The 23,917-nt window shown below is 36.6% G+C and overlaps 1 protein-coding gene and 1 long non-coding RNA gene across 4 annotated transcripts; one reads left to right on the forward strand and one right to left on the reverse strand.

The window, feature by feature from the left end:
* On the reverse strand, positions 1 to 599 carry LOC125146083. Its single transcript, XR_007144597.1, has 3 exons — positions 482 to 599; positions 108 to 158; positions 1 to 21 (listed from the first exon to the last, which is right to left on the reverse strand). It is a non-coding gene; the product is annotated as an uncharacterized LOC125146083 (long non-coding RNA).
* A 5,463-nt stretch (positions 600 to 6,062) lies between these two features.
* LOC113661178 (prosaposin-like) lies at positions 6,063 to 23,461 on the forward strand. 3 transcript variants are annotated; one of them, XM_047821877.1, is made up of 4 exons: positions 6,063 to 6,235; positions 6,788 to 6,861; positions 22,670 to 22,756; positions 22,923 to 23,461. In XM_047821877.1, exons 1-4 carry the CDS (start codon positions 6,151 to 6,153, stop codon positions 23,019 to 23,021), a joined length of 345 nt encoding a protein of 114 aa, XP_047677833.1. In that variant the 5' UTR covers positions 6,063 to 6,150; the 3' UTR covers positions 23,022 to 23,461. The 3 variants fall into 3 exon arrangements, 2 of the variants coding, with proteins under 2 accessions (XP_047677833.1, XP_047677832.1); XM_047821876.1 differs by lacking the exons at positions 22,670 to 22,756; positions 22,923 to 23,461 and adding exons at positions 6,948 to 7,034; positions 7,198 to 7,707 and having other exon boundaries at positions 6,099 to 6,235; XR_007144588.1 differs by lacking the exons at positions 22,670 to 22,756; positions 22,923 to 23,461 and adding exons at positions 6,948 to 7,034; positions 7,198 to 7,707 and having other exon boundaries at positions 6,164 to 6,231.
* Positions 23,462 to 23,917: the final 456 nt, after the last annotated feature.

Consider the following 23,917-nt stretch of genomic DNA (forward strand, 5'->3'; position numbering starts at 1 on the left):
GGAGTATCTTAGTATTCAGATCTGAAAAATTGTAAAGTTAGATTGTTATATAGCAAAGGATGTTTTATGTCTGTATAAATAAATAATGTCTAATTGATATCACATACCAAACAATTTCTCCATGGTGACTTTGCATTTTGTTTCCTTTGGTTCCTTCCCTGTTATCAAAATTACATACATAAGGTCAGTGAAATTGCATTTATCTAAATCAGTTATATTGTTTCTATATTTATTTTTCTACATCAATTAAACCGTTTTTTCCCTGATCGTTTTATCCACAATGCACATGTAGGTGGTTCACTTTAATTGTGGGGACATTTGGTACAATGAAAAAAAAAAAAAAAACACACGCACACGCACACACACACACACACACACACACACACACACACACACACACACACACATTATTCATAGTCTTTGGATCAAAATCAGGATAACATGCAATAAAAAAGGCAAAAACCCTGCCTTACTGACTTACTTGACTAACTAATCAAACTGAATGCATGAGCGGTATAGGCGCTACCGCATTGTATTCATCTTTATCAATCAAGGACAAAGGTATCATGATTGCTTTATGTCTCAGTTGAGTGGTGTCAGTATCTCGTAACAGTAACATTTTAGTGTGATTCCGAAATCCTTTGAATATGCCAATTATTCTGGAGTCACATGGCTTAGTTTACAAAGGTTCCATTCTGCAAAAAACCTCACAAAAAATCAGATTTTCTTGAACTTCATGTATAAGGCAGTAGCTATCATTGGTCATTCTGTAACATTCTTTTGTCTTTGGCGTACCAGAGTTAACATTTGATTTCTTAGAACTTGATATTGCTTGCCTCTCTGCCAATCTGTTAGCTACTTGAATCAGTGGATCACTTGAACCGCGGATAAACCTCTTGATTTGACCCATATTGTTCTCAAACTTGTACGCTGAACAATAGTGTAATGATCTGTTGTAATTTGCAACATCAGTGAGATGTAGCAAGCAATGCACATTATATGAGATGAACCTCATGCTATACAGGCTGCTACCTTTTTCAACAAAATATATTAACAGCTCATCTGCATAATCACGATGCTCCATTAGGTTTTCACTGTACAAGATGCGCATTCCAATACTAAGTGAAAGGAAGTGAATATACTTCTCCTTATCGAGAACATATTTCAAAATCACTGGTCCAGTATAAAGCAAAAATGTTCGGAATTCAGTTGCTTTCCAGTGCTTCAGTTCATCTAACCCCCTGGGTTTCCTATTGAATTCAGGAGGTATGTGATGTCGGACAGCTTGATGAAAATAAGTAATGGTGCTAAGATGTCCAGCTGATAATCTATGGGCCAAAGGTCCTTCTTTCCACAGCATCAACATTCGCTTAGTCACTCCTAGATCTACACAATGCATGGGATCTATTGGGAACTGCCTGATCATATCAATGTCCAGATTCAAAAGAATGCTATATGTTTTGTGATGTTCAGGATTTGTCTTCTGTCTAAATGACTCATTGGTTCTGAGATTTCCTTTATACAAAAAAAGCATTTTGCTCTCATGAACTCCCTTTACATCACAAAAGTCACAGCCATAGCGGCCATTAAACTGAACTATTCCTTTGATGAGGGCTCGTGCTGGTGCATCACATATGATGTTTTTGAGGACAATTCTCTTCCCTTTAAAGCCTGTTTCCATCAGTTCTTGCAGCTCCTCCATAAAATCCCTCAAAAACTCCAAATCATTTGGTTTCTTTGCTCCAGAAAACAGAGCAACAACAAAAGGACTGTTTTTCTCTTCATCAATGTTGATGACAGCACACTGAAGTGGCCACATTGTGAGGTTTTTGGACTTGAAATATTAATCAATAAAGGCCATCAATATTCAAAGAAATCTCAAAGTGGTCATATTTTGAAGTGTCTTGCTCAAACAGAGTATGCATAAGACCTTCCTTTAATCCAAAATTTGTGTATTTGCCACCTATCAAAAACAAGATTTTACAGTTCAGTGAAATTTCTGAATAATATTGCCAAATGAGTGCATGGACATTTTCAAAGTTAAAATGTACCTGATTTTTCTGTTATTCTCAAACTGCCAGAACGAGGTGTTTTCAATAGTGTTCGTCCGTCTGCTGGAACATCAATGTCATGTTCCTTCAAAATCTTAAGCAAATGAGTGAGAGAGGTCATGGAGATGTTGAATTTCATTGCCCACTCAGACAGCTTTTTCTCCAGAGACAAAGCTAGCTCTGAGTTACTTTCACTGGTAACATCCATGGAATCATTTAGTCTATCAATTTCATACCATAGCACTTGATCTTGCATATTAATTATGGTATTCTGTTGTGATTCTGAATCATACTGTTCTTGCAAGTCTTCATTTAGATGCTGCTCCACAACATCCAGCATATTTCCTGAGTCGTCTGATGAGTAGTCTGATTCAAGTTCTCTGGAGGAGTGTTCACTATCAGAAGTGTTTTCATTTTTTTCTGAAGAGCCAAAATGATCTTTTTTGATTTTCTACAAGCTTTTTGTTGCTGTCTTTTCAATGCCTTAATTTTTGTTTCCAAATCCTAACAGGCCAAAAAGAACTTCTGTATTAGTAAAACATTATATGAAACACATACATCTTTTACAAATTTTTTTGTTTGAGAGGACAACCTTAGCCACTCTCACTGATTACTGTATTTGATAATTGTTTAAGAAGTCTTCTTTGGACAATTGCTGTGTATCCTAAAGAAAGTGTGTATCATAAAGTACTTTAAACTACACTTTTGTAGATCTACACTTTACATTCTTAATGATGTAGTGTTGCCTCTGATGTCTGGGTAAAGTTGCTTGTTATGTTAATAAGAGGATGAATGTCAGTCACTTTGAGTTTTGGTAAATGGGAAGTGACGTTGAAGCTTTTAACATAAAACAGCTACAGTTCCGCAGATAGAAGTTGTTATTAAAAAAAAACTAGTCATATAGCGTCGTGAAATAAGGCTTTTTATCTTTAATATGAGTGTCTAAGAGTAGGCGTACTTCATCTTTTTATCCAAAGAGCAATGATAGTTTACGCTATTCCACCAGTGCAGCATTCTTGCTGACTGTTGTTTTACAGCGCTTGTTAATTATTGAAATATAAGTATAAATAAAAAAATAATAATATATTGAAATATAAAGTTAGTAATGTTGTAATGATCTGACATAACAGGCCTAACAATTCACAAATACTGATAGGCAAACTAGCTGCAGCTAGCAGTTTTGGTGTGATTACTGAAGGTAAAATGGCTGGTATACATGTAGCATGTGTGAGCAGTACTCTGCTAAAAAAGACCAGACCACATTGCACATCTAAAAGTATGTAAATAGGCCACTCACCATTTCTGCGGTGTAACAATCCCATGCACAACTTTTTCTTCTTCTTTAAATGGTTTATGGTGGTTGGAAGACCAGCTTAGATGCTGAATTTACCATCACCAACTGGACCGGAGTGTGAAGCATTCACAATGAGCTCACGCTTTACACACATGCTGAGGATCACAGTATGAGGATCAGATGAACTCACGTTGAGCTCACGCTTTACACACATGCTGAGGATCACAGTATGAGGATCAGATGAACTCACATTGAGCTCACGCTTTACACACATGCTGAGGATCACAGTATGAGGATCAGATGAACTCACGTTGAGCTCACGCTTTACACACATGCTGAGGATCACAGTATGAGGATTGTGTGATGTCACTGTGATCATCGCATGATCTCACGTGTTGACTGGGAAGGCAACATGGCTCGACTAAATACTGACAACAATTAACACATGAGGAACAGGTGTGCAGAGGTGGTGAGGAAGAGACAAGGGCGGGGCAGACACGTGACACAAAACATAAACAGATGCACATGGCCAATGTCTGGGCTGAGTCCTGACAGTACCCCCCCTCGAGGCGTGGCTCCCGACTCGCCAATCCGTCTTAATATCAGTCCCGACGAGGTCCAGGAAGGAGGAGTGACATCCACAGTTGAGCAGAAGGGCCTAACGACGTCCACAGCCAAGCAGAAGAGCCTAGCGACATCCACAGCCGAGCAGAAGGACCAATGGAAAAATGTAAACCGATATCACCCACACAAAACAAACAAATGTCCAGGGCAAATAAAAAACAGTCTGGAAAAAAAACAACAAAAAATAAACACTCCCACAGAGCTGGTCTAGGCTGACGCTATCCTGCTGGGTCTTAGGAGTGGCGGAATCCTTCTGTCATTGACGCAGGGATAAAACAGACCCAAATGCAGGATAGCATAAAAATAAACTGGTTTAATAACTAAAAACATGAAAAAAAGACACAGACAATGCCAGACCAGACATACAGTAAGACAACATCAGAAGACAACAGCCGACACAACTAGAACAAAACAGAGGATTCCGCGCAGTCTTGTAATGTAACAAAGTAAAAATACTTTGTTACCGTACTTAAGTAAAAATTTCACGTATCTGTACTTTACTTCGCTATTTAAATTTATGTCAACTTTCACTTTTACTCCACTACAGTTCCTAGATAAAATGTATACCTTTACTCCGTTATATTTCCAATAAGCATCTTCGTTACTCCTTACTACAAAATAAAATCATAAGAAATGTGTGCGACTGCAATAAGGGAGGTTTGGCGACTCACTGCTCTTAGAGTGTCACTGCATGTCCGCACGAGTCATTGCACGTCCTCCGCACGTTTATCTATAACGGCGGCAACCAAAAGCAACCAAAAGCAGTGAAATGTCACTATTTTTATTACCAGAGGTCCAGAGTTGATAGCACAAACAAAATATTAATGCAATATCAATACTAAATAAAAGTAACATTTATTGATTTGGCCTTTGTCTTGTGAATATTTGTTTATTAGTGACTGCATTCATTGGACACAGTGTTTGTAGAGAATGCACACATACATGCACTGATTTGATTCAAGACTGGCATCATTACATCATGCATAAATTTTTGAGAAACACATGAGAAACAGGTGTGCAGAGATGGGGAGGAAGAGACAAGGGCAGAGCAGACACGTGACACAAAACATAAACAGATGCACATTGGATGCACACAAGGGAGGAACATTTAAGAGTATGATGTTTTTAGCACTAATTTATTTTGCACCATTATGCGTAATTTTTCCATTGAGTTAAAAAAAACATGAACATCGTGCTTTCCTTGCGTGAGGCAGCCAAAATGTTGTCGAACTCCACTATGTTACTGACCATTTCACACCATCCTCACACCATGCATGTCTCTCTGTCTCTTTATCTATCTATCTAACATAGATTTATCACTATCACTGGAATGTTTCTCGTTTCAACACATTAACCTTTCATTATTGTGAATTACTGGAATTAATGAGTCATATATTTGACTCTCAGCTGTGTTTATGAAGCCTGACATAAATGATTTTATGATTCTTTTAAAAACTGTAAAGTTATTTTGTTAGTAAAATATAAATAGAGTAAGGTTTTGTGAAACAATTTCTGCCATAAATTACTGTAAAAAGAAATTAATAAAATACAAAAAAAAAAAGGTTTTGGGGCATTTAGGTGTCAAAAGAGTCGAGATGAGTCAAATGATCTGACTCATTCATTTTGTCACATCAGTGTTGAACTACAATACAAAATTAATACAAGGTAGTAATTCAACTATTTAACTGAATTGTAAATGTGTGTTTAAGAGAAATAAAAGGTATTTTTAGTTACACAATACCAAGTGTAATAAAAAGAATGGCAAGACTTTTTACACAGTTTATTCTACTGTTAGACTCTACAGAGTGTGTGGTAAAAATAAAATAATTTGAAGAGTGCCAATATTTTTGGAAACCCGCATTTCGCATAAAATTGCACTGATAAATTGAGAAATTTCCCCATTGTGGGATGAATAAAGGTATATCTTATCTTATAAAAATTGCAGAGCAAAATTTTTTTCTCACAGCATGTGAAAGGAGCCAGAATTTGAGTTGACTGTAGCACGATAAACAGTGCAACAGTCATCAGTACATTTATTAAAACTCAGCATTTTTGGCAATAACGAGTTTTTTTCCACAAAGTTCATACACACTTGTGGGTGTAAATGAATTTCAAGTTTCTAGTGTGACAGTTTACACATGTTGACGCATAAAGGAGTTTGAGACAATAAAAGCCCCCTAAATGAACAAAAACAGACTCAACCTGCTTCGAGACAGAAAGAAAATGTCGACTGTTTTCCAGCTTGGAGTTTTGCTTCTATTTGTAGGTAAGTGTCAAGTGAAAAAATGACAAAATATAATATTATATCGGCACTTTAATACAATTACATAATACATAATAGAATTAATATATTATAATTACATAACACATAATAGAACAATACAATTGTTAAAGTGCATATATAATATTATATTACACACATATATCACACATCACTGCACAACACTCAGCACTACATCTGATTTGATAATTTTTCTATTTTCTGATTCTATATTTTATATAGAATTTAAAATAGTTATTTCTTCTTTATGTTGTGTCTACTTGTGGCTTATTTTTGTTCATTTATTTTACTTTCTTTTTTGTTCTAAATGATGAGTGGTGAAAAAAGGTTTTGAATCATTATTGAAGGGGAAAAAAATACAACAATTTTAGTGCTGAAATTGATCATAAAATCATTTTTCCTTTTTCTGTATGATTTGTTACATAATATTTTTTATACATTTCAGTTAACATAATTTTCCTCTCAAATCCCTTAACAATCTCTACAAGTGACTGCTTTCGAGGTGTATTTTCTACAAATGTTGTATTTCCTCTCCAGGAGCTGTGCAGTGTGAGGATCGGCCCTTCGGCATCAGAGGCCTCGAGGTTAAATCGTACGAGCGCAATCTGCAGGTAGATAAAAACAGCTCGCTAATCGGATTGTCAGATTTCTAAACAATATTTTGCTCATATGTGTGTCTTCTCTCTCACTCACACAGAAAGCAGACAAGGCACAGATTGTATGTCATGTGTGCACAAAAATCGTGAATAAAGTCTTCAAACTGATTGGAAATCAACTCTCAAAGGTCTGAATACACGTCAGCTATTAACATTGCGATTTTTTGGCATCATTACAAATATAGAACAATTTAAACGTGATAGCCTCACATTGTATAATCCATTTTAAGTGTTCTCATATTTTTATAGTCTTGACTACAGTATCTGATTATATTTTTCTTTTCTCTGTAGAACAACATCCGTGCAGCTCTTAACAAAGTGTGTGATAAACTGAAATTTAAAAGAAGTTGCAAGTCACTGGTTCATAAATACAGAGAAAAGCTGGTTAGGATCATCATGTCTGCCAAGAATCCCCGCCTAGTCTGCAAACTTCTCCACCTGTGCATAATATATGAAAACTAGATAGTTTCATCCTTAGTTTCATCATTCTGTGTACTTTTATGTCCAAACTCTTTGACAGCCTGGTCTCCTAATCAACTGCTATGGAAGTGACCAAAAAATGTTATTAATATATATTCCCAACTCTGTATTTCTGTTAAAAATAAATACTAATCATTACTGGAATTTGGATTTTAAAAAAATATTGAAAATTATTTTGATTATTTTGTATTTAGTAAAAAAATAATAAAACCTGTGCATTTTATTAAAACATTGTTGTAACACTTCAATCTGATTTATTGCTTGGATCTATCAGAGCAAAAGCTACTCAAGCTACTTAAATAAATTTTATTTCTCAAATGACTCAATTTGTCTCTCAACTTCATCCTTTAAAATCTTTAAAATTTTAAGGTTTAAATAAAATTATTATTTATCAACTATAAAAAACTATCCCTAATGATCAGGTCTGAGGTGACGGTGGCAAGAAAAAAACTCCCTGAGATGATATGAGAAAGAAACTTTGAGAGGAACAAGACACAGAAGTGAACCCTCATTTATGTGACACAGGACAGGAAATAATGTCAATGTAATTAATGTCCTTTCTACAATAGTTTGTAGTTGAGTGGAATTAATATATTACTGTATGCATAAAGTATTGTTAGAAGTGATTGATGTAAGTGATGATATACATTGGATATAAAGACAGAAATAAGAGTAACATAAATGTCAGACTTAGTACATCTTTAATGCAATATTGCAACAAACAGAAATAAATATTTAATTATTTTAAATTCAATACCACAAGTCTAAACACCTCCCAAATTTGTGAAAGCACCATTTGTCTTTAATGCAGCATCAACTCTTTGTCAATAAGTCTTTATTAATTTCACACATCTAGACTTTTCATGACATCTGGAATTTTATCTCACTCTTCTTTGCAAAAAAAGTTCAAGATCCTTCAAATTGCTAGGGGATCTCCTTCATTTTATGTCATTCCATAGTTTTTGCAATGAGACTGATGTCTGGGCTCTGACTGGACTGTTGCAGGACTTTTTGATGGGAAAAGAGGGCAGAAGGTTTTGTGCCAAAATATCTTGTATTTAGAGCTATTTCCCATTTATTTTGAAAAGTGCCCCTGGACCAGTTGAAGAGAAACAACCCCAAAGCATAACACCATGCTTCACTGATCTCTGGTGTCTAGTGCACATGTCTGACATTAGAAGTAAGCGATTAGAAGTAAGCGATTGAAACATAGCGGAACCCCAGCGGGTTCCGCTATAATAGTTGCCTGGGTTACGTATGTATGTGTGGGGCGGAGCTATCAAATCAGGGGTAACACCCATTTGGGTTAGGGGCATGTTTGTTTTGGTGATTTCAAATGTCAACATTGGCTATCAAACATTGTGCATCCCACCTTTAAATAAGAAAATGTTCGGGTGGTTGTACTTCACCTATTTAAACACTAGGGGACCAAACCTAATGCACCTTTAATATGAGCAGACATTTGAGTGGTTCAAAAGGTTTGTGTGTGTGTGTGTGTGTGTGTGTGTGTGTGTGTGTGTGAGAGAGAGAGAGAGAGAGAGAGAGAGAGAGAATTACAATAGTTCACTGTAGGCTTTATTTGCATTGAGGAATCCAAATGACAGCAGAATGTTGCAGATGAGCAGATGAGATGATCAGATACTGCAGCACAGACTGGGTGATCAAGAGGAAGACAAGTTTTATGGAAAAATAAACTGGCAAATTGGCATTGATAATCGTTTATTTAAACTTATTCTTAGTTCATTCTAGTAACATTTTGCACTTGGGAAAGCAAAATAAATGAATAAATAGACAGACACATTTGTTACTTTATAGGGGAAAATAAAACAAAAAACATAAACATCACACCGAATACTAGTTAAAAAGTTAATTAAAAACATGCAAACTTAAAAGGTTTTTCATTTGATCTCTGATGCAAATAGCAGTTCATCAATAGAAGTTAAAACAGAGCACACAGCTTCCCGATAGCTGTCATGGCTGGAGCACCTGCCTCGCTTCCCTCGCATCAACACAGAGAAGCATCTCCGGAGTACTAGACACTTCCGGACTGCAGTTCCTACAATTCCCGCACCGGGGCTAAGTACACAGCCAGGATTTTCTGCCTGCACTATGTTGTTGTGTTTGCTGCCCTGACCGTGCCTGTTTTTTTTTACGATTACTAAAAAGCTGCAAATGGATCATCAGCCTTATGATGACTCATTACAGGGGACTTCGCCACAGAACGATCCAGCAGCCATCCTCAATGAATATCAAGAATATCAAGAATAACAGGGTGAGATTCTACAACTTTTTACACAGTTTATTCTACTGTTAGAATTAGCATGTGAAAGGTGCCAAATTTTGAGTTGAGTTTAGCATGATACACAGTGCAACAGTCATTAGTACATTTATTAAAGCTCAGCAACATTTTACCACAAGATTCATACACACTTGTGGGTGTAAATGAATTTCAACTGTGAAAGTTTAACGTTGACGCATAAAGGAGTTTGAGTTTGACAATAAAAGCCCCCTAAATGAACAAAAACAGACTCAACCTGCTTTGAGACAGAAAGAAAATGTCGACTGTTTTCCAGTTGGGGTTTTGCTTCTATTTGTAGGTAAGTGTCAAGTGAAAAAACAACATAATATTATATCTGCACTATACAATTACATAATAAATAATATAAATTTATTTCTTCTTTATATTGTATCTAATTGTGCCTTATTTTTGTTCATTTATTTTACTTTTTATCCTTTTCTATTTTTAAATCATGGACAGTCATAGAAAGCATCTCACTACATATTGTACTGTGTATGATTGTGTGTGACAAAATTTTAATTTAAATTCCAATTTGATATTTGTTTGAAAAAGAAGTGAATCTACATGATGAGTGGTGAAAGTTTTGTCACAGTGAAAAATAAGGTTTCGAATCATTATTGAAGGGGAAAAAATACAACAATTTCATTACTGAAATTGATCATAAAATCATTTGTGCTTTTTCTGTATGATTTAAGTTACATTATATTTTTTATACATTTCAGTTAAAATCATTTTCCTCTCAAATCCCTTAACAAAGTGACTGCTTTCGAGGTGTATTTTCTACAAATGTTGTATTTCTTCTCCAGGAGTTGTGCACTGTGAGGATCGGCCCTTCGGCGTCAGAGGCCTCGAGGTTAAATCGTACGAGTGCAATCTTCAGGTAGGTAAAAACAGCTCGCTAATCGGATTGTTAGATTTCTTAACAATATTTTACTCTTATGTGTGTCTTCTCTCTTGCTCACATAGAAAGCAGACGACGCAGAGGCTTTATGTGATGCGTGCAAAAAAAACGTTGACTACGTCTAAAAAATGATTGGAAATGGTCTCTCAAAGGTGTGAATACACGTCAGCTATTAACCTTACGGATTTTTTGCATCATTACAAATATAGAATATCAATTTAAACGTAATAGCCTCACATCGTATAATCCATTTGATGTGTTTTCATATTTTTATATTCTAGACTACAATATCTGATTATATTTTTCTTTTCTCTGTAGTGCAAAAATACATATTTTGCCAATATGTGTAAACACCTGGTTAGGATCATCTTTAATTACAAGAAACCCCCAAGTCTGCAGAGGTCTCAAAATGTGCTAAAGAAATGGAAACTATATAGTTTCCATGTGCTAAAGACATGGAAACTATATAGTTTCATCCTTTGTGGTTATTCTGTGTACTTTTTTAATGTCCAAAACCTTTCACAGCCTAATCTCCTAATCAGCTGCTATGAAAGTGACTAAAAAAATGTTATTAATATACATTCCCAAGTCTGTATTTCTGTTTTGAATAAGTAATAATTATTACATGAATTTGGATTTTAAAATGATTGAAAATTATTTTGAGATTTTGTAAAATTTTGTATTCAGTAAAAAAAAACTGTGTATTTTATTAAAACATTGTTGTAACACTTCAATCTGAAGTTGATTATCTTTTACTAAGTTGCATTTACTGATTTATTGCATGGATCTATCAGAGCAAAAGCTACTCAAGCTACTTAAATAAATTTTTATTTCTCAAATGACTCAATTTGTCTCAACTTCATCCTACATTTCTACTAATTCTATTTAATTTATTTGTATAGCACTTTTAACAATTCATATTGTCTATATATTGTCAGCTTTAGATAAGAATAGTAACAGAATAAATCTTTAAAATCTTTAAAATTTTAAGGTTCAAATGAAATTATTATTTATCTTTAACAACTATCCCTAATGATCAAGTCTGAGGTGATGGTGGCAAGAAAAAACTCCCTGAGATGATATGCAGAAGAAACTTTGAGACTAACCAGACACAGAAGTGAACGTTATCCTCATTTATGTGACACCGGACAGGAAATAATAATAGTTAATGTAAATAATGTCCTTTCGACAATAGTTTGTAGTCGACTGGAAGTAATTTATTACTATATGAATAAAGTATTATTAGAAGTGATTGATGTAAGTAATGACAGAAGTAATTCATTCATTCATTCATTCATTTTCTACCACTTATCCGACTTCTCGGGTCATAGGGAGCCCAGGTCTATCTCCCGTTGTCATCGGTCATCAAGGCAGGATACACCCTGGACCCATCACAGGGTACACACACTCTCATTCACTACTGACAATTTTCCAGAGATTCCAATCAACCTGCCAATCAAAGAGATTCCAATCAATCAATCAAAGGCTTTGTCAATAAGTCTTTATAAATTTCACACATCTAGACTTTTCATGACATCTGGAATTTTATCCCACTCTTCTTTGCAGAAAAAGTTCAAGATCCTTCAAATTACTAGGGGATCTCCCTCGTTTTAGGTCATTCCATAGGTTTTCAATGAGACTGATGTCTGGGCTCTGACTGGACCATTCCAGGACTTTTTGTTGGAAAAAAGAGGGCAAAAGGTTTTGTGCAAAAATATCTTGTATTTAGAGCTATTTCCCATTCATTTTGAAAAGTGCCCCTATACCAGATGAAGAGAAAAAGCCCCAAAGCATAATTCTACCACCACCTGTCAGACCCCGGATACGGAAGGAATGGAGACAGACCCGTTCGCAGGATAGCTTCAAATGAAAGGGGTTTAATACATAAGGAAGACAAACATAATCCACTCTAAACAGGGAACTAACGAGACTAATTACAACACGTAACTACATCATTAATGAATCCGTGCTGCCTATGGCAATGCGGCTCACATATATACCGAAAGGGACAATCACACACAATGGGGAACAGGTGTGATGACCGGGAGGAGCAGACGAAGGCGGGGCAATCACGTGACAAAAACAACAACAAACGCACATGGGCAAAAGTCCGCGCTGATCCCTGACAGATCTGCGCTGATCCCTGACAGAACCCCCCCTTAAGGCATGGCTCCCGAAGCACCAAAAGCACCAAACCCGGCAAGCCGGGGGTTGGGCGAGGTCCACGGCGATTGGCAGGTGAGGGGAGCAAGGACGACAGCGAGGCCAGTGGGGGGAGCAAGGACCACGGCCACAGCCGAGCTGAAGGGCCAAGGCGACGTCTGCATTCGAGCTGAAGGGCCGAGCGAAGTCCACAGCCAAGCTGAAGGGCCAGCGACGTCCACCGCCGAGCTGAAGGGCCGAGCAGCATCCCCCAATGCACCACGGCCAAACCCTCGCTTCAACAAGCTGGGAAAAAGAGCGGGAGGGTGGGAAAGAGCCCCCGCCTCGGGCCTGCAGCACCCCCCGCAGAAGAAGTGAAGCGACGTCCTCCTCGGAGAAACCGGAAACGGAGCAGCGTCCTTCACCGGAGAGATGCGGGGCGATGCCACAGGGCACCAAAAAAAAAATAAAAAAGGGACCCCACTAGGATGGTGACATCCTCCGCAAATGTAGTGAGGCGACGGCCTCCTCGGTTGACCCGGAAACAGATGTGATGACCGGGAGGAGCAGATAAAGGCGGGGCAATCATGTGACAAAAACAACAACAAACGCACATGGGCAAAAGATTGCGCTGATCCCTGACACCACCATGCTTCACTGATCCCTGGTGTTCCCTGTATTAAAGCATCGTTTTCACTCCCATTTTACATTTACTTTATGCCTTTTACATTTAATTTAATGAAAAAGTGATTTTTTTAAATATATAAATCTCAATTTTAATACATTTAAATTTTAAGACTGATCATATTTAAACCTCTACCGATCATATGATATTTGTCTGTAAACATAAATCGTAATCATCTCATACTGTATATGCTGTATATGCTATATATATTGTTTTTCTTTATTCCATACATTTATTTAGTTCCTCCAATTAAAGTAAAAACATACAAACTCTTTTTTTCCCATTTTTTCCAACGTTGGATTGTTTAGAGCTCTGACACTGAGGGTTGTGTTCATATATGTATAAAGTTCATTTGTACCTATATTTCTGGCAGTTTTAGGAAAATAAAAAATTGGCAGTCACAAGATTTAAGATTTATCGTGATAAAGTGTTGATACTGATGCACTAATAACATAACCATACATTTATTCGCATTTATTCTAAAGTGTGAAAGCCTTCAACATGAGAACCGTCTGTAGTCCGAGACGGTGACATTAACACGGTCTGAACTCAGAAACAACACACAATTGTTTTTTCTCATTGTAAATTGTATGCGATGTAGAAAATGCAAACAGTGGATTGTTTGCATTGTACCTCAGATGATCAGATTTCGCACTGAATTTACATGTAATAAATTCCTCTGACACGTTCAGTATTGATTTATTTCATGAGCATTTTGTTTAACATTTTGTATTTTTATTTTTTTTTTAATAGAAGTAGAGTTGTCTATTCCTGAGTTGACATAGGTGTTGAATTTCTAAATGTATAAATGTTGAATTCATGGATCCTGGACCACAGGTTGTAAATTACATCATTTACAGGGTTGAAGAAGGACGGTCTGACCTGCTTAATAATATTTTTAATTTCTTATAAAGATTATTTTTTTTACAAATACCATACAACAGTTGTTAAAATACATCTATAAAAATTCCTTATTTTTAATTTAATTATCTATTTTTTAATTGTTCAAATTTCACTTTTTAATTTCTTAAAACAGGAAAATTCTAAATGTCAACACCAAACATTTCAAGAATTAAGTAGTTAAATTTGTGTCTATAAAGTGTCCATAACTAAACTAACCATAGAATCCTGATCCCTGAACTGAAACGTACATATTTTCTGACATTTCTGACGTTTTTTCTTTGTTTTTGGTTTATTTGTGCTTCTTTTCTTTCAGGACCCAGCAGAAAAGATTCCTTGAACCTCTTTTCTGTGCAAGATCATTGTTAAAGGGCTGATTGACTATTTTAGCATACAATTAGCTCAGGATAAATGAACATTGTTGATGTTTATTGGTTTCGGAAGACGCAGAAAACACAATCAGTCTGATATATCCTAGCCTACACCTACAGAATTTACATGCTAAATGTATGAAATTACAAGCCATTTTTTCAGATTAAAGGTGGGGTGCACAATGTTTGAAAAATGCTTCAGAAAACTGAGTCTGGCCGACAAACAAAACAAACGTTTTTGTTCAGTGTGCATGTGTGACAATAGCAGAAAGCACTTGACATGGCAGATAAAAACAAGCGAAAAAAGGCTTGCGATACGGCAAGAAGCAGGACCCTTGTTAATATAGGATCAGCTTTCCAGCTCTGGAAAATTGAACTGAACGTCTTCTGTATGAAACGGAGCTAAACCTTTCACAGCACAACACACAGAACTGCAAAAGCACATTTGTATTACCATAATATTACTCAGTTCATTTATTGATAAAAAATATCCCCTCTGCCAGCTGCCCCAGCAGGTTCCGCCATAATAGTTGCCTGGGTTATGTATGTATGTGTGGGGTGGAGCTATCAATACAGGGGTGACACCCAATTGGGTTAGGGGCGTGTTTGTTTTGGTGATTTCAAATGTCAACATTGGCTTTCAAACATTGTGCACCCCACCTTTAAATAAGAAAATGTTCGGGTTGTTGTACTTCAGCTATTTAACCACTAGGGGACCAAACCTAATGCACCTTTAATGTGAGCAAACCTTTGACTGGTTCAAAAGGTTTTTATGTTTGTGTGTGTGTGAGAGAGAGAGAGATAGAGAGAATTACAATATTAATAATAATTAATAATATAGTGAATTGAGGAATCCAAATGACAGCACAATGTTGCAGATGAGATGATCAGATATTTCAGCACAGACTGAGTGATCAAGAGGAAGACAAGTTTTCAACAAAATCAACAAAAATCCTTGCCTTTTACCAGTCGATGAAACTCTGCTTTAGCGTCCTTTTTCCAAAACTCCCAGAAGGGGACCAGAGACCTCTGGCTGTAATTAATACTGACGTACATGCCCCTTAGGGACACATGTTTTCAGATTGCATAGGAAACCTTCCACAATGTGTCCTAGTTTGCAAAGGTTAGTATTGAAAACACAAGATCAACTATCAGAGTTGGTCTTACCTTGAACGCAGGTGTCCTTGGAAGTCCATCTGTCTTCTAACAAAGGATTGTTCGACGGTGAAGATCTGTCTCATTACTTTTCCTTTATAGTTTAAGATAGAGGGTTAATTTCAAGGTGGAGTGGTTTTGTTTTACTTATTTATTTGTTTTGGCACAGCTTGTGTCCATTTCGCACTTTGTGACTTTTGTTACCTGGTTTTTGAAAGTATTGTAAATATTGTAAATATTAGCTGTTCTTTCATTTGTCACAACTACTTGTATATTAATACACACAGATTTTTGGCCTCTATTTTGTTGTCCTGTTTGTTGATTGTCACATACACACCAAAGAAAATCCAACCTTATCATTTCATGTTGTTGCATCCCATCCATACCCCTAAACACCTTCTGGGATCGTAACACATTTGGGGGCTCGTCCGGGATCGTTTTATCCCGTATTTAATATTTTTGGTGTGTGTTTTCATCAGCAACGTGGTTGTGTTTTCATCAGCAACTTTGACTATCGTTAGTGCTGTGGTTTGTGTGTGGGAATTAATAATCGCGACATGGCTTTGTTTGACTTACAGACATTTATTAACGGTCCCACCCTAGAACACCTAATGAAGCATGTAGTATTACAAGGTTTGAATGAGTTAAAAGTTTTGCTCCTACCTGGGGATGCTGTTGCTGAGGAGGCCAATGGGGAGATGAGTTCTCTTGGTGCTGGTGCACAGCCTATTTCTGGGGATGAGCAGAACCACAGGGAGGAATGGGCTGCACCTGAGGCCGAGGAGGAGTCCGACGTCAAAGCCAGATTACCACTCTTTGATCTGTTCTCTCCCGTCTCATCTGGGTCTAGAGGAGATGCGCAACTGAAGGTACAACTAGAAGCCAAGAAAAACCCAAGTGCGTCAGGCTGAGTGTAATATGCGATTAGAAATACGCAGACTGGATATAGAGGCTGAGAAGCAAATAAGGTTGCGGCAGCTTGAGCTGGACGCGTTGAAGATTCCCACCAGCTCAGATGCGCAACAAACTCCCGCACCACATCTAAATGTTTCCCCGGTGGTCGGATCGTCCTCGGCTACCTTTGATGTGAGCAAGCATATTGCTTTAGTGCTTCACTTCAGGGAGACAGAGGTGGACTCTTATTTCAATGCGTTTGAACGCATTGCGCTTTCTCTCCATTGGCCTACAGTTGTTTCGTCTCGGTACAGTAACGTTTTGATTGGAAAAGCTCAGGAAGTCTACTCTACTGAAGCATATAGACAAAAATTTTGAAACTATAGGAAAATGTCTAATTTGACTTTTGTGGAGTTTGCTAGAGAGAAGTGAATTAATTTTGACAAGTGGTGTGTCGCTAGCAAACTTAATGATTTCAATTCACTGTGGGAAATAATTTTGTTGGAGGAATTTTAAAATTGCCTGCCGGAGCGTGTGGTGGTTTATCTGAACAATCATAAGGAAACCTCCCTCTCTCAAGCTGCAGTGTTGGTGGATGAGTTTGTGTTAACTCACAAAAATGTATTTTCTTCGGCACGATCTGAAAAGACCTAATCTGCCAAGTCACAGTCCCTAACTCTAATTTCCCACGTCCTAAAACTAATTCCCCGCATCCTAAAGACGTAAGAGAATGTTTTTACTGTCATAAACAGGGACATGTAATTGTCAACTGCATCGTGCTGAAACGCAAACAGCAGCTGAAAGTTGTTGGTTTTGTGAACACTGTAGCGGATTCATTTAAGTCCGAAGCTATGTGTGAAGTTTCTGATTCTAGTTATAAACCATTCTTGCTGGGTTAACTTAATTAACGGGCAAACCTGAGGATCAAAAACCAATCCAGATGCTTAGAGATAATGGTGCTGCACAGTCGTTTGTTTTTGCAGACGTGCTGCCTTTATCAGGTGAGACATTTTGCGGTTCCAGCGTGCTAGTGCAGGGTGTAGAAATGGAAATAATTAATGTACCATTATACTGGGTACATATTGAAAGTGAGCTAGTTAATGGATTTGGGAGAGTCGGTGTACAGCATTCACTTCCCGTTAACGGCATCACCTTTATCTTAGGTAATGACCTGGCAGGGGGTAAAGTAATGCCTGTTTTAAAGGTTTTGGATAAGCCTGATGTGCTTTGTGGGAATGATGAGACTGTCTAACATATACCCTGAAGTATTCCCGGCTTGCCTGGTCCACCTGATCCACTCTCACCCATTCCTGCTATTGGGGAGCCCTTTGAACATGTTATTGTTGATTGCGTGCCCCCGTTGCCTAAAACAAAATCAGGAAATCAATTTTTGCTGACCATAATCTGCGTTTCTACCCGTTTCCGTGGAGCAGTTCCACTGCGCAAAATTACTGTGCCTGTTGTAATTAGAGCTTTAATAAATTTCTTTTCTACGTTTGGCCTACCAAAAATCGTACAAACCGATCAGGGTACTTATTTTCTGTCCAAGTTGTTTTCCCAGGTGTTGAAATTTCTTGCCATTTCTCACAACGTTTCTAGTGCGTACCCTCCCGAAAGCCAGGGCACACTGGAATGGTTTCACCAAACTCTCGTCTATGCTGAGAAAGTATTGTTTCGATTCAGCAAAGATTGGGATGAGGGAATTTCGTTAATTTTATTTGCCGTTCACGAGACTGTACAAGAAAATCTCGGTTTCAGCCCATCGGAGCTCTTGTTTGGCCACAAACAAAAAAAAATAATAATAATACAAAAAAATAAGGTTTGTTTTTAATAAAATATGTCTTATGTGAAAAGGGACACATATAATTCTGACAATAATATCTTGTTTTAAAAATACATAACTTATTTGGTGATATTTTAGATGCAAATGTCATGTTGGTCAACATGGACATGTGAAAATGGCTTTGTACTGTACTAATGCAAAATTATTAAAAATAGTATGTTATTCTTTAAGAATAGTGTTTTTATTATATATCATGTTAACAAGAACACTTCAATAAATAACTTTAAGCTTTGTAAGTGCATTTTGGGACATTTTTGTGCCTTATGCATCGCATCAAATATTGCGGACTCAAATGGCACCCGTTTCGTAGAATGACTCAACTATATTATACATACTCCTGACCGAAAATACCAATCTCGTTTGTGTCATGTTAACATGTTAATGGAATATCATGAAAGAAATAAAGCAGACTCGATTACAGAAAATGTGACAGAGCCTGTTGTCTCCAATAGCTGTGGTCTCTTCTACAGAATCCTCCGCGTTGGCGGATGGAACTGATGAAGATGGTATTGTGCTGAGCAACGCCCCTCAACAATGCGCACGTTTGTACAATTCTGTAATACTGAAAGATTTACCCCTCGGCTAGCCTAGGAAAAGCTTTGAAAAAAACTTCTTCAACCTCTTGCACATCTCTGAGCTCACTTTTGTACAGCTTTGAATAAATGCTGACTGTCTGCTTGCAAATTCAAGTAGGATCAGTTACAAGCTCCCCTGACTCTGTTCGTAAAGCATGTATAAATATTTTCTGTCCATTATTTTTTTCCAGACCAAAAAAGAACTTGCATGGAGCATCCATCTCTGTGACACTTTATAAGCAAGAGCGGACCAGCGCCCCCTGTACTGTTGTGCCCAACAACTCATCCAACGCATTTTTTGTTTCTTTTGAGAGCCTCAATGTGGCCTCGAATTCCTGTGAACACCACCAAACCCTGGAGCTCCACCACTTCAATCTCTAGAGCTCTAAGATAGGAGTAAGTCACACATGTGCAAGTCACAAGTAAGTAAGTCTCAAGTCATGAATGTCAAGTCAAAGTGAAGTCGAGTCTTTTTTTAATATTTGTCAAGCAAGTCTCAAGTCTGAAATTTGCGACTTAAGTCTGACTTGAGTCAAGTCGAGTCCCCCATCTCTGAATCATTTAAGCGTACTGTTGACAAAAAACTTGAAGCAGACATGACTAGAACACAACAGAGGATTCCACACTGCTTAAGGCAACATGGCTCGACTAAATACTGACAACAATTAACACATGAGGAACAGGTGTGCAGAGGCGGGGAAGAAGAGACAAGGGCGGAGCAGATATGTGACACAAAACATAAAGATGCACATGGACAAAGTCCTGGCTGAGTCCTGACAGTACCCCCCCTTGAGGCGCGGTTCCCAACTCACCAATCCGTCTTAATAACAGTCCCGACGAGGTCCAGGAAGGAGGAGTGACGTCCACAACCGAGCAGAAGGACCTAACGACGTCCACAGCCAAGCAGAAGGGCCTAGCAACATCCACAGCTGAGCAGAAGGACCAATGGAAAAATGTGGACCAATGTCACCCACACAAAACAAACAAATGTCCAGGGCAAATAAAAAACATTCTGGAAAAAAACAACAAAAAAATAAACGCTCCCACAGAGCCGGTCCAGGCTGACGCTATCCTGCTGGGTCTTAGGAGTGGCGGAATCCTTCTGTCATTGACGCAGGGATAAAACAGACCCAAATGCAGGATAGCATAAAAATAAACTTGTTTAATAACTAAAAACATGAAATAAAGACGCAGACAATGCCAGACCAGACATACAGTAAGACAACATCAGAAGACAACAGCCGACATGACTAGAACAAAACAGAGGATTCCGCGCAGTGTTGTAATGTAACGAAGTAAAAATACTTTGTTACCGTACTTAAGTAAAAATTTCACGTATCTGTACTTTACTTCACTATTTATATCAACTTTCACTTTTACTCCACTACAGTTCCTAGATAAAATGTATACTTTTACTCCGTTATATTTCCAATAAGCATCTTCGTTACTCCTTACTACAAAATAAAATCATAAGAAATGCGTGCGACTGCAATAAGGGAGGTTTGGCGAATCACTGCTCCTAGAGGGTCACTGCATGTCCGCACGAATCACTGCATGTCCTCCGCACGTTTATCTATAATGGCGGCAACCAAAAGCAGTGAAATGTCACTATTTTTATTACCAGAGGTCCAGAGTTGATAGCACAAACAAAATATTAATGCAATATCAATACTAAATAAAAATAACATTTATTGATTTGGCCTTTGTCTTGTGAATATTTATTTATTAGTGACTGCATTCATTGTTTGTATAGAATGCACACATACATGAACTGATTTGATTCAAGACTGGCATTATGCGTACTTTTTCCATTGAGTTAAAAAAACATGAAAATCATGCTTTCCTTGCGTAAGGCAGCCAAAATGTTGTCGAACACCAGTAAGGTTTTGTGAAACAATTTCTGCCATAAATTAAAAAAAAAAATTATAAAATACAAAAAAAGGTTTTGGGGCATTTAGGTGTCAAAAGAGTCGAGATGAGTCAAATGATCTGACTCATTCATTTTGTCACATCAGTGTTGAACAACAATACAAGGTATTACAAGGTAATACAAGGTAGTAATTAAACTATTTAACTGAAATGTAAATGTGTGTTTAAGAGAAATAAAAGGTATTTTAGTTACACAATACCAAGTTTAATAAAAAGAATGACAAGACTTTTTACACAGTTTATTACTTACACAGTCTATTACTTATTAAATTTACTGTTAGACTCTACAGAGTGTATGGTAAAAATAAAATAATTTGAAGAGTGCCAATATTTTTGGAAACCCGCATTTTGCATAAAATTGCACTGATAAATTGAGAAATTTCCCCATTGTGGGATGAATAAAGGTATATCTTATCTTATAAAAATTGCAGAGCAAATTTTTTTTTTCTCAGCATGTGAAAGGAGCCAGAATTTGAGTTGACTGTAGCACGATAAACAGTGCAACAGTCATCAGTACATTTACTAAAACTCAGCATTTGTGGCAATAACGAGTTTTTTTCCACAAGGTTCATACACACTTGTGGGTGTAAATGAATTTAAAATTTCTAGTGTGAAAGTTTAACGTTGACGCATAAAGGAGTTTGAGTTTGACAATAAAAGCCCCCTAAATGAACAAAAACAGACTCAACCTGCTTCGAGACAGAAAGAAAATGTTGACTGTTTTCCAGCTTGGAGTTTTGCTTCTATTTGTAGGTAAGTGTCAAGTGAAAAAACGACAAAATATAATATTATATCGGCACTTTAATACAATTACATAATACATAATATAATCAATAGATTATAATTACACTACACAACATTACATAATACATAATATAACAATACAATTGTTAAAATGCAGATATAATATTATATTACACACATTAACACTCAACACTACATCTGATCTGATTCTATATTTTATTTTCTGATTCTATATTTTCTATAGAATTTGAAATATTTTCTTCTTTATATTGTATCTACTTGTGCCATATTTTTGTTCATTTATTTTTTTATTCTTGGCTATTTTTAAGTCAAGGACAGTCTTAGAAAGCATTTCACTACATATCGTACCGTGTATGATTGTGTGTGTGACAAATAAAATTTTAATTTTAATTCCAATTTGATGTTTGTTTGAAAAAGAGGAGTGTTTAGAGTGTTTTTTGTTATAAATGATGTGGTGGAAAAAGGTTTCAAATCATTAGTTGAAGGGGAAAAAATACAACAATTTCAGTGCTGAAATTGATAGAAAAATCATTTGTCCATTTTCTGTATGATTTAAGTTACATAATATTTTTTATACATTTCAGTTAACATAATTTTTCTGTCAAATCCCTTAACAATCTCTACAAGTGACTGCTTTTGAGGTGTATTTTCTACAAATGTTGTATTTCCTCTCCAGGAGCTGTGCAGTGTGAGGATTGTCCCTTCGCCGTCAGAGGCCTCGAACTTAAATCGTACGAGCGCAATCGGCAGGTAGGTAAAAACAGCTTGTCAGATTTCTAAACAATATTTTGCTCTTTTGTGTGTCTTCTCTCTCGCTCTCACAGAAAGCAGACGACGCAGAGGCTTTATGTGATGCGTGCAAAAAAAACGTTGACTACGTCTACAAAATGATTGGAAATGAACTCTCAAAGGTGTGAATACACGTCAGCTATTAACCTTACAGATTTTTTGCATCATTACAAATATAGAATAGCAATTTAAACTTAATAGCCTCACATCGTATAATCCATTTGAAGTGTTTTCATATTTTTATGGTCTAGACTATAGTATCTGATTATATTTTTCTGTTCTCTGTAGTTCACCTTTGTACAAACTAAACTGCGTGAAAAACTGGTTAGGGCCATCGGTGCTCACATTCAACCACTCAAAGTCTGCAGAGATCTCAAAATGTGCTAAAGACATGAAAACTAGATAGTTTCATTGTTTGTGGTTATTTTGTGTACTTTTTTAAATGTCCAAACCCCTTGACAGCCTGATCTCCTAATCAAATACTATGAAAGTGACCAAAATGTTATAAATATATATTCCCAATTTCTGTTATGAATAAATACTAATCATTATTGGAATTTGGATTTAAAAAATGATTGAAGGTTTTGTAAAATTTTGCTGTGTAATTTGCTGTGTAAAAAACAATTTTATTAAAACATTATTGTAACACTTCAATCTGAAGTGGAAGGTTATATTTTACTAAGTTGCATTTACCAATTTATTGCTTGGATCTATCAGAGCAAAAGCTACTCAAGCTACTTAAATACATTTTTATTTCTCAAATGACTCAATTTGTCTCTCAACTTCATCCTGCATTTTTCTGCATATTTTTTTTATGGCACTTTTAACAATTCACATTGCCTCAAAGCAGGATTAGATAAGAATAGTAACAGAATTAACTATAGTAACTATCCCTAATGATCTGAAGTGACGGTGGCAAGAAAAAAACTCCCTGAGATGATATGAGGAAGAAACTTTGAGAGGAACAAGACACAGAAATAAACATTATCCTCATTTATGTGACACTGGACAAGAAATAATGTCATTGTAATTAATTTCCTTTTAGAACAGTTTGTAGTTGAGTGGAATTAATTTATTACTATATGAATAAAGTATTATTAGAAGTGATTGATGTAAGTGATGATATACATTGGATATAAAGACAGAAATAAGAGTAACATAAATGTCAGACTTGGTACATGTTTAATGCAATATTGCAACAAAAAGAAATAAATAAAAATTTAATTCAATACAATACCACAAGTCTAAACACCTCCCAAATTTGTGAAAGCACCTTTTGCCTT

This window comes from Tachysurus fulvidraco, chromosome 12, assembly GCF_022655615.1.
Source record: "Tachysurus fulvidraco isolate hzauxx_2018 chromosome 12, HZAU_PFXX_2.0, whole genome shotgun sequence".
Lineage (NCBI taxonomy): Eukaryota > Metazoa > Chordata > Actinopteri > Siluriformes > Bagridae > Tachysurus > Tachysurus fulvidraco.

What these genes read in the sequence shown, in the direction of transcription:
- LOC113661178 (XM_047821876.1), top strand. Translation starts at nt 6,151, where the DNA reads ATGAACAAAAACAGACTCAACCTGCTTCGAGACAGAAAGAAAATGTCG. An exon ending in AGTTTTGCTTCTATTTGTAG is followed by an intron (nt 6,236 to 6,787) that starts GTAAGTGTCAAG and finishes TTTCCTCTCCAG; the next exon opens with GAGCTGTGCAGTGTGAGGAT. An exon ending in CGTACGAGCGCAATCTGCAG is followed by an intron (nt 6,862 to 6,947) that starts GTAGATAAAAAC and finishes TCACTCACACAG; the next exon opens with AAAGCAGACAAGGCACAGAT.